This window comes from Anomaloglossus baeobatrachus, chromosome 3 (assembly GCF_048569485.1).
Source record: "Anomaloglossus baeobatrachus isolate aAnoBae1 chromosome 3, aAnoBae1.hap1, whole genome shotgun sequence".
NCBI lineage: Eukaryota > Metazoa > Chordata > Amphibia > Anura > Aromobatidae > Anomaloglossus > Anomaloglossus baeobatrachus.
Genome location: NC_134355.1, coordinates 591,913,170 through 591,926,541, shown reverse-complemented (window position 1 = coordinate 591,926,541; position 13,372 = coordinate 591,913,170). Strand labels below are relative to the sequence as shown.

Sequence of the window (13,372 nt, the reverse complement as noted above, 5' to 3'; positions counted from 1 at the left end):
AGGAGGTTTAGGGAGACAGAATGTATACTTAGCAGTGACACACAAAGGTTTCCAGTTCGGAGTCTGGGACACATGTCACAGTTCATGTCACACTGCCTTTCTCATGACTGTCGGCTAGCCCACATTTTGTCAGACAACAAATACTGGTTATGTACCTTCCTTGACCCACGCTACAAAGACACATTTGCTTCGCTGCTTGTGGAGGCAAATAAGGATTGTACTACGGAAACAGTCAAGAGGGCTGTAGTGGAGCAGTTGATGAAACGATTACCCTCAGATCATGCTGGAATCAGAGGTAGCGTGTCATCTCACGCAACAGGATTACAAAAGAGGGCTACGCATAGTAGGAGAAACACAGGCGGGGGACTAATGTGCCAAAACTGGTCCATTTTCCACAAACTGTCAACTGCGAATCAGATAACGGTTGGGGGAACGATGACAAGGAGGGAACAGTTAAGTAAGATGGTGAGTGACTATGTAGGTGACCATATCAGCGTGCTTTCAGAGTCTACTGTTCCCTTTAACTATTGGATTTCCAAGCTCAACACTTGGCCAGACCTCACGTTATATGCTTTGGAAGTGCTAGCTTGCCCTGCTGCGAGTGTGTTGTCTGAGCGTGTTTTCAGCTCAGCGGTGTCAATAATAACAGATAGTCGCACACGACTATCCACGGAAAGTGCAGACAGTTTGACGATGATCAAAATGAACCATAGATGGTTTGCCAGAGAGTATCTCAGGCTGCCTGTTAACAACACCCAATAATAAGTGTAGCCCCAAAATTTGGATTTCTTAAGTTCAAATAAGTTCCATTGTTTCTCATTCAAGACTATTTTGTCTTTTATCATCTAATGACACCGCATGGCTAATCTAACTTGTTATGTTGCTGCGATGTAATTGTTTGGCCCAATCACCCAGAGCAAAATTTTTCAAGCCTTTGTACATTATGCACTGGCACAAGCACTGTCGAGGCTACACTGTCTAGAACAATTGGTCAGGCAGTCTCTATTTGTGTTCTGTATTGATGCTGTGCTCCACGGTGTATTACACATGGCCCCCTGCAAAATCATTTTTTTTTAGCTCCTTGGCATGTTATGCCCTGTTGCTTATCCTACCATTTTTTTTTAAAATAAGCTGTTGGGAGAACCTTATGATGCTTTGCTACATGGTGTCTGAACCACTGCACTCTAGGAGAACTGAATTTATTAAACTTCTTGGCATGTCATGCCCTGTTGCCTATGCTATCAATTTTTTTTTAAAAAAGCTGTTGGGAGTACCTACTGATGCAGTGCTCCATGGTGTCTGAACCATTATCCCCTGGGGAAACTGAATTTTTTTAAATCCTCGGTGTTAGCTAGTGGAATAAATCCTGAGTTCCAGAGTGAAACAACTGACACTTCCCCTGGGCTGCCTGCTTCCCAAACTGGTGTGCAAGAAGGTGGCGCTGATGCCTCCTTCTCCCAACCTGTTGTTGGCCAAACTCAATCATTAACGACCGCAACCGCTTTAGGTGTCCCAGCGTTCTGTTCAGTTGTCCTTACAACAGACCTTTGAAAAGAAGCGAAAATACCCTGTTACGCACCCAAGGGCAGAAACCGTAACTGCACACATTGCACGATTGATAGCCCTTGAGATGTTGCCATATCGGCTTGTGGGAACAGAGGCTTTCCGCGACCTTTTGGCGGTGTTAGAAACTGAAATTATTAAACATTTTGGCATGTTATGCCCTGTTGCAAATCCTAACAATTTTTTTTTAAAAAAGCTGTTGGGAGTACCTTGTGATGCTTTGCTACATGGTGTCTGAACCATTACCCCCTAGGGGAACTGAATTTATTAAACGTCTTGGCGTGTTATGCCCTGTTGCTTATCCTACCAATTTTTTTTTAAAAAAAAGCTGTTGGGAGCGATGTCACACGGCAGGCGGCCAATAGAAGCAGAGGGGCGGAGATGAGCGGGACGTAAACATCCCACCCACCTCCTTCCATCCGCATTGGCGGCGGGACGCAGGTAAGGAGATGTTCCTCGCTCCTGCGGCTTCACACACAGCGATGTGTGCTGCCGCAGGAACGAGGAACAACGTCGTATCTCCTATTGGTGCGACATTATGAAAATGTCCGACACTACACAGATCACCGATTTACGACGCTTTTGCGATCGTTTATCGGTGCATCTAGGCTTTACACGTTGCGACATCGTTACTGGCTCCGGATGTGCGTCACTTTCGATTTGACCCCGACGATATCGCAGTAGCGATGTCGCAGCGTGCAAAGTACCCCTTAGTGTTCAACTCGGATGTTTAGGTTTCGAAATCTAAAAAAGTAAACTCCTCCTGTTTAATTAGCATAAGTATTTCTCGCACTCAGGGCTTTGGGGTACTCAGTCCCAGGCCTGGTTTCACTGGGAAGTGTCACGGGTGTCATGGCCGGTGCCCGGTTCCGTGACCCTGCGGGTCGCTTTTAAAATGGGAGTATATACAGAGATTATTAATAAAGTTTTTGTCATGACGACACTTGCGGGTGCAGCTATATAGGTGGAGTCGCTGCTGCACAGTCTCGCTGGGGCTGATATTAATGGCAGCCTGGTTTTTGGGGCCCTCTGCAAGTAGGGCCAGGCCCCAGGGGATAGATGATGGTGGTTTTTGTTTATGTCTGTTAATAATACGGAAAGAAGGTAGGCCACCCAAGGGATTGCAATGTAACTGGTTCTTTACTCACAGAGATGTTGCTTGCAACCCGATGGAGGCTGGTCCTCACCACTGGTCCCCTTAGTTCCAGTGCCGATGTGGTGACATGGTGGCTTACTTTCCCTACACCTGTCACTGGTTGGTGTGTCCCTGTGGCTTGGAGCGTCTGGGGGTCCCCTCCTGGTTGTCCTTCAGTCTTAGTCCGTACGGCAGGTAACTTGAACCCTGTTGAGTCAGATCTCTGTTCTGGTTCCCAGGCTCTCCCGTCGCTACTGTGCCCTGGACTTTATGGTCCTGGATGGTCCCCTCACCGTGCAGAGTTTATCAGGTCTGCCTGGAGCGTTTACCTGACCTAGGGCTCTGCACCCCGTCTGTGCTATGGTTCCAAGAGTACTCCGCCGTACTGCCTTGGCAACCACACGCCTGAGCCTGACAGGTCACTGCTACACCCTCCCGTCAGTACCATTATGTCTGTCTCCTTTCACCTCCACTTACTGACTCTCTGAACCCTCCTCCCTGGTTGTCGTCTAGTGAACTGGATCGGTTCCACCCCTATGTGGCCATTCATTGGGTCCAACCCTACCCCATCATCAGTTTTGGGGGGGAGAAAACAGGGATTGTATGAATGCTTTGGTGTGTCCGGCACTGGTCTTCTGAGTCCCTGGGGGAAGGCTCTGCATCTCTGACAGGATGCAGTTCCCTGTAGCTCCTGATGGCTCGGGGTGCTACACATTATAGAAACTATCACTTTGTCTGTGGAAGGACCTGTGTGAGGTTATACCCATGTGACCAGAAGGGGCGGGGCCTCAGCCACCAAAGCTGGATAACAGGTCACATGGGTATGACCTCACACAGGTCCTTCCACAGACAAAGTGAATCGTTTGTATAATGCTTATGCTAATTCTAACAGGGGGAGTGGATAACTATGAATATATGATGTGCTCCAGTGCAACTGTCACTCAACAAGCAGCTAATTTTATAAACTTTACTTTCTTGGATTTCAAAACATATACACCCTAGCTGACCACTACAGGTACAGTATGCATAGAATCAGCCTGATAGTGCCAGTATAGCACTGGCTTTAGCTTACATACGAGAATCCTGGTGATGGGTTCCCTTTAAACATAAAGATATGTCTGAAATGCATATGAAAATGACAGGATTACTGTTTGAACTGTATTTAGAATGTTTTTAATTCACTAAAATAAAAATGATGGTATCCTTTTACTCTGACTCTGCTTGAAAACTTTGTACTTTGCCATTTTTACAGCACATTTAACACAGTGAAAGCAAAACTCAGAAAACAATGGTAGAAATCCCGGCTGGGCTGAGATATAAACCACTTCAGACTACAGGCTGTAGAGACCATAGCAGCAGGGGAAGAAGAAGAGATAAGGGATTTTTTTGTTTTTTAATTCAATGAGTATTTAGTGGGGCCATTATACTGTTTTGAGGGCTATGTAGGGGGGCATCATATTGTTTGGAGAGCATTGTGGAGACCATCAAACTGGAGCACTATATGGGGGGCAATGAAACTATTTGGAGGGCTATTTAAGGGGCCATCATACCATTTGGAGGGCTAATTGGGGGGAATAATACTATTTGGAGGGTCATTATACAATTTGTAGGGCTAGGTGGGGCGATTTTATTATTTGGAGGTCTATGTAAGGGATATTATACTATTTGAAGGTTTATATAAGGTGACATCATACCATTTGGGGGTCATCAAACCGCTGGAAGGGCTATTTGGGGAGTCATCATACTATTTAGTTGGCTATTTGGGGACAATCATACTATTTGGGGGGCCATAATACTATTTGGATGACCATTATACTATTTGTAGGGCTAGGTGGGGGCCATTTTATTATTTGGAGGACTATGTAAGGGATATTATACTATTTGGAGGCTTATATAAGGGGACATCATACCATTTGAAGGGCTATTTGGGGGTCATCAAACTATTTGGGGGCCAAAATATTATTTGGATTGCCACTATACTATTCAGAGGGCTATGTAGGGGGCCATTATACTATTTGGAGGGCTATATGGGTTCCATTATACTGCTTGTAGGGCTGTGTGTGGGTGAATTATACTGTTTGTATTGCTGTGGGGGCTCTTATAGTGTTTGGAGGGCGATGTAAGAGGTCATTATATTGTTTAAAGGCCTAGTACTGGCCATCATACTGTATGAAGGGCCACTATACTGTACAAAAGGCCACTATGCTGTATGGAGAGCTGTTATACTGTATGGAAAACTATTATACTGTATGGGGGCTGTGTGGTGGCCATCATATTGTGTGGAGGGCTGGGTCAGTCCATCATATTGAGCTGGGGTCACTCTGGGTGTATTATACTTTGTACTGTATAATACCTCTCCAATACTGTATACTTTATGGGGGCCATGAGAGGGGTATATAAGTGTGTGGGAACACTAAGGGGCTTCTTATCTTTTGGAGGGCTATTTGGAGGGTCATTATACTATTTGGGGGGTCATCATACTACTTTGAGGGTCATTATACTGTATGTAGGGGCAATGTGCGGGCAATTGTACTATTTAGAGGGCTAGACCATATACTGTTTAAAGGCTGTGTATGGGCCAATTATACTGTGGGAATGGCCATAGGGAGGCCATTATAATATTTGGATGGATGTGTGGGGCTATTATACTGTTCGTAGTGCTGTGGGGGTCATTATAGTGGTTGAAGGACTATGTGAGGGGAAATTAAACCATATGCAGGGCCACTATACTGTAAGGAGGGCCACTGCTGTACGGAGGGCTATTATACTGTGTGGAAGACCATTTATACTGCATGGAGAACTGTGTGGGGGCCATCATATTGTGTGAAGGGCTGGGTCCAGCCGTTATACTGTGTTGAGTGACTGGGAGGGTTATTTACTTTGCAGGGGTGTACGGTAGGGTCAGCATACTGTGCCTGTTGAAGGTACTGTGGATGAATTCACAATGGGGATATCTTTCCTGTATATGAGGAGCAATTATAATGGCATCATACTTTATAGGGGCCATGAGAGTGGTACCCTAGTGGGTGGGAATACTAAGGGGGCTTCTTTGGGAGCAACATTGTGGCATATGATTTTTGTGACCCCAATGAATATTAATTATCTTTCTTTTTTTTGGGGGGTGGGATTAGGACTGCTATGAGGCCCAATGATATTCCATATTGACCGCAAGCCATGGAGCCACTGAAGAGACACCTTCAGAAGAGGCAACTGACATATTCCATGCACAGGTGGGGTGCCCCCATGGTTTACCATAGAGAGATGCAGTAGTAGACTAGTTTACATTTAGACACATTAACTATATCACTGTTAGTAAAAATTAGATGCCGAGCACTTTACCTTCAAATACCAGGAATGCAGTGGTGTGTCAGCATACACTTCCTCGAAAACCAGAGGAAAGAAGTAAATGTTCCTCAGGGATGAAAGCACGGAGAAATGTCTCCTCACCGTTTCTTCAATGTTGGTGTTATTTAATCCTTTCATGAAGAAGGCCACTGGTCGGTTCTTGTACACACGAGCTGCTGATTCTATGGCACATAACACTAATGCAGGGGGTTGCATTCTATCTGATGTTTCCACTAATATGATCCCATCACCATTTTTTAATACTTCAGATGGAGACTTGAGAGTAATTGAACTGGATGGTGTATTGATGGTGTCCTGTTCAGTTTTATTTGAACAACCATGTAAGGGAATGGATCCTTTACTCATTTGAAGAAATGATTCAATTTTATCTAATATTTTAGCTCGAGAGAAAAAAGACATATACGGAGAGATATTCTTTTTATTGATAGCATAATAGATGCCGATGGATTGCACTATAATCAAGAGCACGACTACCCTCAATAATTTTATCATTACTGAAGCGTATGTGGACAGACTGCAAAGCAAAAAGAAATGACAAAATAAGGTCATTAAAAATGTCTCAGTTAAAAAATAAACCATACAACACATACAGGAATGAAACAAATGACATCAAAATAAAGCAAATAATTATTTTAAAAACACCAATTTGACTTTTTAATTTGCAAACAAAAAGCAATCTAGAAATATGGAACATATTACAGAAATGAGTCTGTTCTTAGGAAACAAAAAGTTGTTGTTAACAGTACACTCTTTAAGGTCAGCAGTGGGGAGGATCTGTACTGTGATAATTGGGGACCACAAAGATCTATACTGTGAGAATTGGAGACCACAAGGATCTGTACTGTGAGAATTGGGGACCACAATGATCTGTACTGTGAGAACTGGGGACCACAAGGATCTATACTGTGAGAACTGGGGACCACAAGGATCTGTCCTGTGAGAATTAGGGACCACAAGGATCTATACTGTGAGAACTGGGGACCACAAGGATCTGTACTGTGAGAATTGGTGACCACAAGGATCTGTACTGTGAGAATTGGTGACCACAAGGATCTGTACTGTGAGAATTGGGGACCACAAGGATCTGTTCTAGGACCAATTTTTTTATCTCTTTATTAATGACCTTGTGGATGAGATTGAGAGTAAAGTGTCAGTCTTTGCTGATGACACAAAACTATGTAGAATAATAAAAAGTGAAGTTGACAGTGTAATACTACAAAATGATCTGTACAAAATGTCCACATGGGCGAATACATGGCAGATTAGCTTTAATGTTGATAAATATAGACCGTGGCTGGAGTAATCTTATTGCTAAAAATACGTTTGATGGAAATATACTCGGGACTACAGAACAGGAGAAGGACTCAAGTATTCTGGTTACAAATAAGCTGAGCAGCGGCACTCAACATCAAGAAGCAGCTGCAAAAGCAAACAGGATTTCAAGATGTACAAAAAGAGATAAAATCTTGTAATCCCAATGTATTGTTACCCCTCTATAGATCACTTGTAAGGCCATATCTGGAATATGAGGCCCAGTTTTAGTTTCCACTTTTTCAAAAAGGATAGTCAGGATTCAGAAAGAATCAGTTCAAAGGTGACAACTAAATTATTACAAGGGATGGAAAGCCTCTCATATGATGAGAGGATGAAAAAGTCAGGTTTGTTTAGCTTAGAAAAGAGATGTCTCAGAGTACATTACATTTATATGTATACATACAAGTATGGTCAATACGCGCCCTTGAAGCTCCATTCACCACAGAAGCAATGTACTTCATCCAGAGGTGTGGTATCCCATTTTAGGGTAAGGAGGAGGTCATAGGTCAGTTTACACATACACAGACACTTTTATCTAGCGGCACCCCATTAGACCACGGTTCTGACACAGCCAGCTTGGGGGTGGGGTTTAGTTGGTGGAAGGACACTGTAGAAGGTGAGGGAGTCGAGAGGTTGCAGCGGAGGAGACCTGTGGTCTGGAACTGGAGCAGCTCGACCCAGGCACAGGAGAGAAGGGGTCCTAGAGCCCACGGGAAGTGCGCCATATACCCATGGTCTCGTTCCACATATGACATACCAGAGTGGAGGGACTTGGCCGCAAATGGGGACCCGATCCCTAGGCTAGGGGAGAACAACCAACAGGCTCAACTAGTAAAACAGGAGTCTAAGGATACTGCAAGTACCGAAGCCAACCCCGCACATGAATCCCCTGGAAGGTGAACATTTAGAGACAAGGGACAGAGCTTCAAGCCACAAACACTGGCTCAGGGCACTGTGTGCGTAGGTGGGGGCAGGCGGGAGAGGCCAGTGCAGGGAAGCGACCATGGAAAGAACATAGAAGGGTGCACTGGTCTTGGCCTCCTAACTATCCGGGATTGTCTGGGGCCCATCACAGTGGAATCTAGCCCTCCAAAGGCGGTCACTGATTAGTCATGTTAACCTGGAACCCGTAACAATGAGTAAAAACCTTGGACTGCATCCTTGTTTTGCTCCGTTATTCGCCTATGCCTCCAACCCAGCACCCTGCTTTTACACACCATAGACTCCCCTTATCACTGGTGAGGACTACAACCCCTAACAGCCCTGGGGCCCAGCTCTACCTGTGGAGAGCTATTCCAACCCAGCTGCGTCACCATCTGCCACAGGGGACCTGTCTCGCAGCGTCGGCTATTTCTGGCCGAGTACCACAGGTGGCATCACGGACTATCTTCTCCGCTGTAAATAGCATCCCCCATTTAAAACTACACCGCTGGGGTCACGGAACCGGGCCTTGCCGCCGCGACATCCATCCACCCCAGAATGGGACTGACCCGGTAACCAGTGCCCCACGGCCCCAGTGGGCACGTCAAATACATAGGACTGACACATGACTTATTCCTTCCAAAGGCAATTCTAAGGACCAGGAAGCATTCATTACATGTGGAGGAAAGAGGGTTCTGGCAGCTAAATGGGAAAGGATTCTTTACAGTAAGAGCAGTCAGACTGTGGAATCTTCTAGGTAGTAATGACAGATACTATACCAGCATTTAAAAAAGGGCTTTTCTCTTAACAAATAGCATTGTAGGTTATAAATGATGTACCACTAGAAAATGTATAACTGGTGGTGAAATTTTGATCTTGAAGGAAGTATGTCATTTTTTCAACCTAAATAGAGGAGTTCAGATCTTATGAAGAAAACCTTTGCACTTCAATTATATTCATATCTAGGATATATTTTGTCTAATGTACTGTATATCATTAACCTGTTCATCCCCGAGTGATTTTTCATTTTTTCCAATTTTTTTTTTTGCACACCTTCTTCCAAGAGCCTTAACTTTTTTATTTTTCTGTCAATCTTGCCATTTAAAAAGTTATCTTTTTGCAGACCGAGTTGTGCTTTTAAATGAAACCATGCGTTTTACCATATAATGTACTGGAAAATGGCAAAAAAATTCCAAGTGCGGAAAAATTGCAAAAAAATTGTTTTTGGGATATTTTATTCATCATGTTTACTATATGGTGACACTGATGTGTCGGTGTGATGCCTCAGGTTGGTACGAGTTCATAGACACCAAACATATATACCGTAGGTTTACTTTTATCTAAGGGGTTAAAAAAGTTCACAAGTTTGTTCAAAAAAAGTGGTGCACATTTTGCGCCATTTTTTAAAACCAGTAGAGTTCTCTTTTTTTGGAATCTGGAGCTCATTGATGGTATATTTTTTGCATCTCGAGCTGATGTTTTTAATGGTACCATTATTGTGCAGACGCTACATTTTGATCGCTTGTTATTGCATTTTGAGCAAAATGTACGGCCACCAAAAAATGTAATTTTGGAGTTTGGACTTTTTTGCCGCTACTCTGTTTACCGATGAAATTAATTGATTTTGTTTTGATAGATTGGGCATTTCTAAACACGGCGTTACCAAATATGTATATATATTTTTTTATTTTTTTAGCCCTTTAATTTTTAATGGGACAAATGGGGGGTGATTTGAACTTTTAGGTTTTTACATTTTTTAAAAAAATGTTAAAACTTTTTAATTTTTTTTTCCTTTTACTAGTCTCTCTAGGGGGCTATAAGGATCAGCAGTCTGATCGCTTGATAATTTCATTAGATCATAGCTGCACAGCTCTGATCAGCTGAAATTCTGCTCTCCTATTACAGATGGTGCTCTGCCTGCAGTAAGAGGAAGGGAATCATGATAGCTACAGGAGTCATCACATGACCCTGTGCTACCATGGCAACCATCGGCTCCACGTAATCACATCACATGACTTCCGATGGGGGCGCGTGAGTTTGTGCTTACCTGGGCAGGCATTTACTTTGCGCTGTAACATTTTGAAAGCTTGATCTAAGGGGTTAACAGGTGCGAGTGGATTGTGGATCCATGCGTGCCTGATAGTCGCACATGTCAACTATTCAAATCAGCTGACATGTGCGGGACTTACCACTGGCTGCCCGCATCAGCCGATTGTGATTCCCCCGACATGAGCCCTGATGTACCCAGTACGTCATGTGTCGTGAAGAGGTTAATAAGGGGGTCATTTAGGTCTTTTATACCAACATATTTAACTAAATTAATTAGACACAGGATTTTTTTTTATGATGATGAATCAATTAATGTGTTTTAATGTAGTGAACGACTCCATCATAATAAAAATATTGGCATTAATGGAATGAGTGTTTTTACTTCTCACCTTATCGTTTTTTATTTTTACACCTTTACACCATTTCACATACAGTACTAGAGAAAAGTTTGGAAACACCTGTTCATTTTATGGTTTTCCTTGTCCTTATTGGAATTTGCACATTGTAGTTATAGACTTTAGGCAGTAAAATAAGTAGGCACACACAGATCCAGGATAAAGGGCTATGCAAGAGTTGGCACCCACCTATTGTGCTATCTATTGTCTCCCCGAGGGGGGCGCTGTTTGAAAATAATAATACTGATATTTCTCTGCCTGCAGCTTTTTGGCACCTTCAGCTTTTTGCAGGCATTCAGCACACTGGTGGCCGGAGCACAGGCACAGGTGAACTCTGCCATTGAGTCACTATCACTGCTCACAGAATGTACTCTGGTGGCCCGGCATTCCCTCTCTGCACTTAACTGTATACGTGTCTTTAAGGAGCTCTAGTCAGTTCCCTGCTCTACTACCAACTCCATAAAGAAGCTGGCACTGGGTATGTTCACATGTGGCATCTTTTTTTTTACCACAAACATGCAGCGTTTTTGCAGCATTTTTGTCATCCAAAACGCTGCAAAAAAGCACAGTGGCAAAAACACATCAAAACAGTGCGTTTTTACCGAGTTTTGCCTAATGCGTTTTTAAGTCAAATCTATTGACTGGAAGAGCTCAAAAACGCTGCAAAAAAACACTTGACATGCTGCATCTTCAAAAACGCAGCCAAGATACAGCCAACAAAAGATACCCAGTGTGGACAGCGAAATTGAAATCTCACAGACTTTGCTGGGAGAAGGAAATGCGTGTATTTTGGTGCATCTTTGTGACCTCAAAAACGAACCAAAAATGCAGCAAAAGATGCCCTGTGTGAAGTTAGCCTAATTCTGGCCTGCGCTCTGCTGGAATACAGTGCCATGCATGGGACATCAGCTGACACAATGGTGTCACTGCATAGCACTGTCCTGCACTTACTGCTATACCAGATAGCAGAGGAGACAGCAGCCAACTTACAGATTTTATTTTTTTCTTATATTATTTGGTCACTGATTGGGGTTCTGTGGGGACCATCATATTATATGGGGGGCTGTGGAGGACATTATACCTGGGCTATGGGGACATCCAATTACATGAGGTGTTGTGAGGCTCTTATACCTGGGGTGTGGGGATTTTGTACTGTATAAGTGTGACACACGGAGCGCCATGTTCCCAGGCACCCGAGCATAGGTCGGATCCTCTATCATGTGTCATGGGTGTTGGTGGCCATGTCTTGGTGGCTCCGCTGACAGTGAAAAACACGTGACTGTGGGCGTGGAGGGGTTTACGTTGGCATTACTGTTTTCCCTGTCAGCTAGGTACCCCTTGATGTTGGTGCAGGAAAAACAGGAGAGTGAGGAGGCATGTTCAACAGTAAAAACAGATTAACTTTTTTACTTATTCAGCATTTAAAAATGCACACAGCCATGTTTGGTATAATATGCTAAGATGAACCAGCTCCTTACAAGCAGAACAGTGTTCCCCAACTCCAGTCCTCAAGGCCCACCAACAGTGCAGGTTTTTGGGATTTCCTTAGTATTGCACAGGTGATAATGTAATTACCTGCCTAGGTGCTGGTTCCAACAGCAGTGCAATGTTAAGGAAATCCTGAAAACATGCAGTGTTGGTGGGCCTTGAGGACTGGAGTTGGGGAACCCTGAGTTAGAAAACCGTCATCAGCATGTGTGAACAGAGCCTATCCTGCTGACCAAGCTGACACAATAGAGTTAACTTTCTCTATCCCACTGGGGTGTTGTTCCCCAGCAGACCCCAGAGTTCTTGCTGCCTCTGTCCTTCATGTATAGTAAGCTCTCCTGTGTAGCCATCTTGTTTATGGGGCCCACTTTTAGGCCTGTACTTCTTCTGCTTCCACAACTTTGAGTTTCGGTTAGGCTAAGGTGCACATCAGGGCTTTCCATCTGCCTAAACAGCTGCAAGGCTTAAAGGGACTGTATCGTCAGAAAAAAAAAAAAATTAAATACCTGAAAAAATGTAAAGAAATATTATTTTAATGTTTTGTTTAAATATTATTTTCTTTTTTTAATTGAGCAAAATGTAAAAAAAAAATTAAAAAGTTTAATATTTTCCACTGTTTCCACTGTTAAACACTAGGGGGAGCAGCTTCTGAAATCCTACAGAAATCCCACTGTAGGAAAAAGCTCACCTTACAGCTTGCAGTAAAGTGGGCGGAGTCTGCTCTCCTGTGTGTGGTGGCACGCCTCCACCTCCCAATCTGAGTGTTTACAAAGGATAACAGAGAATGACATGTAGGGACACAATGCATAGCCATTTTGTTGGTGACCAGAAATGTCTAAAGTGTCACCAAGGACAGCAGGAGTATCAACCAGGACAGGATTAGATACACAGCTCAGCAGACAGTATCACACAGGATAGGATTAGATACACAGCTCAGCAGACATTATCACCCAGGACAGGATTAGATACACGGCCGTGCACACAGCATCACCCAGGAGAGGATTAGATACACGGCCGTGCACACAGCATCACCCAGGACAGGATTAGATACACGGCCGTGCAGACCTCATCAACCAGGACAGGATTAGATACATGGCCGTGCACACAGCATCACCCAGGACAGGATTAGATACACGGCCGT

General features: G+C 43.8%; 1 protein-coding gene across 1 annotated transcript; it reads right to left on the bottom strand.

The window, feature by feature from the left end:
* Positions 1 to 3,766: 3,766 nt before the first annotated feature.
* On the bottom strand, positions 3,767 to 6,556 carry LOC142297321 (lactosylceramide 4-alpha-galactosyltransferase-like). The gene is made up of 2 exons (XM_075341557.1): positions 6,038 to 6,556; positions 3,767 to 3,796 (listed from the first exon to the last, which is right to left on the bottom strand). Exons 1-2 carry the CDS (start codon positions 6,554 to 6,556, stop codon positions 3,767 to 3,769), a joined length of 549 nt encoding a protein of 182 aa, XP_075197672.1.
* Positions 6,557 to 13,372: the final 6,816 nt, after the last annotated feature.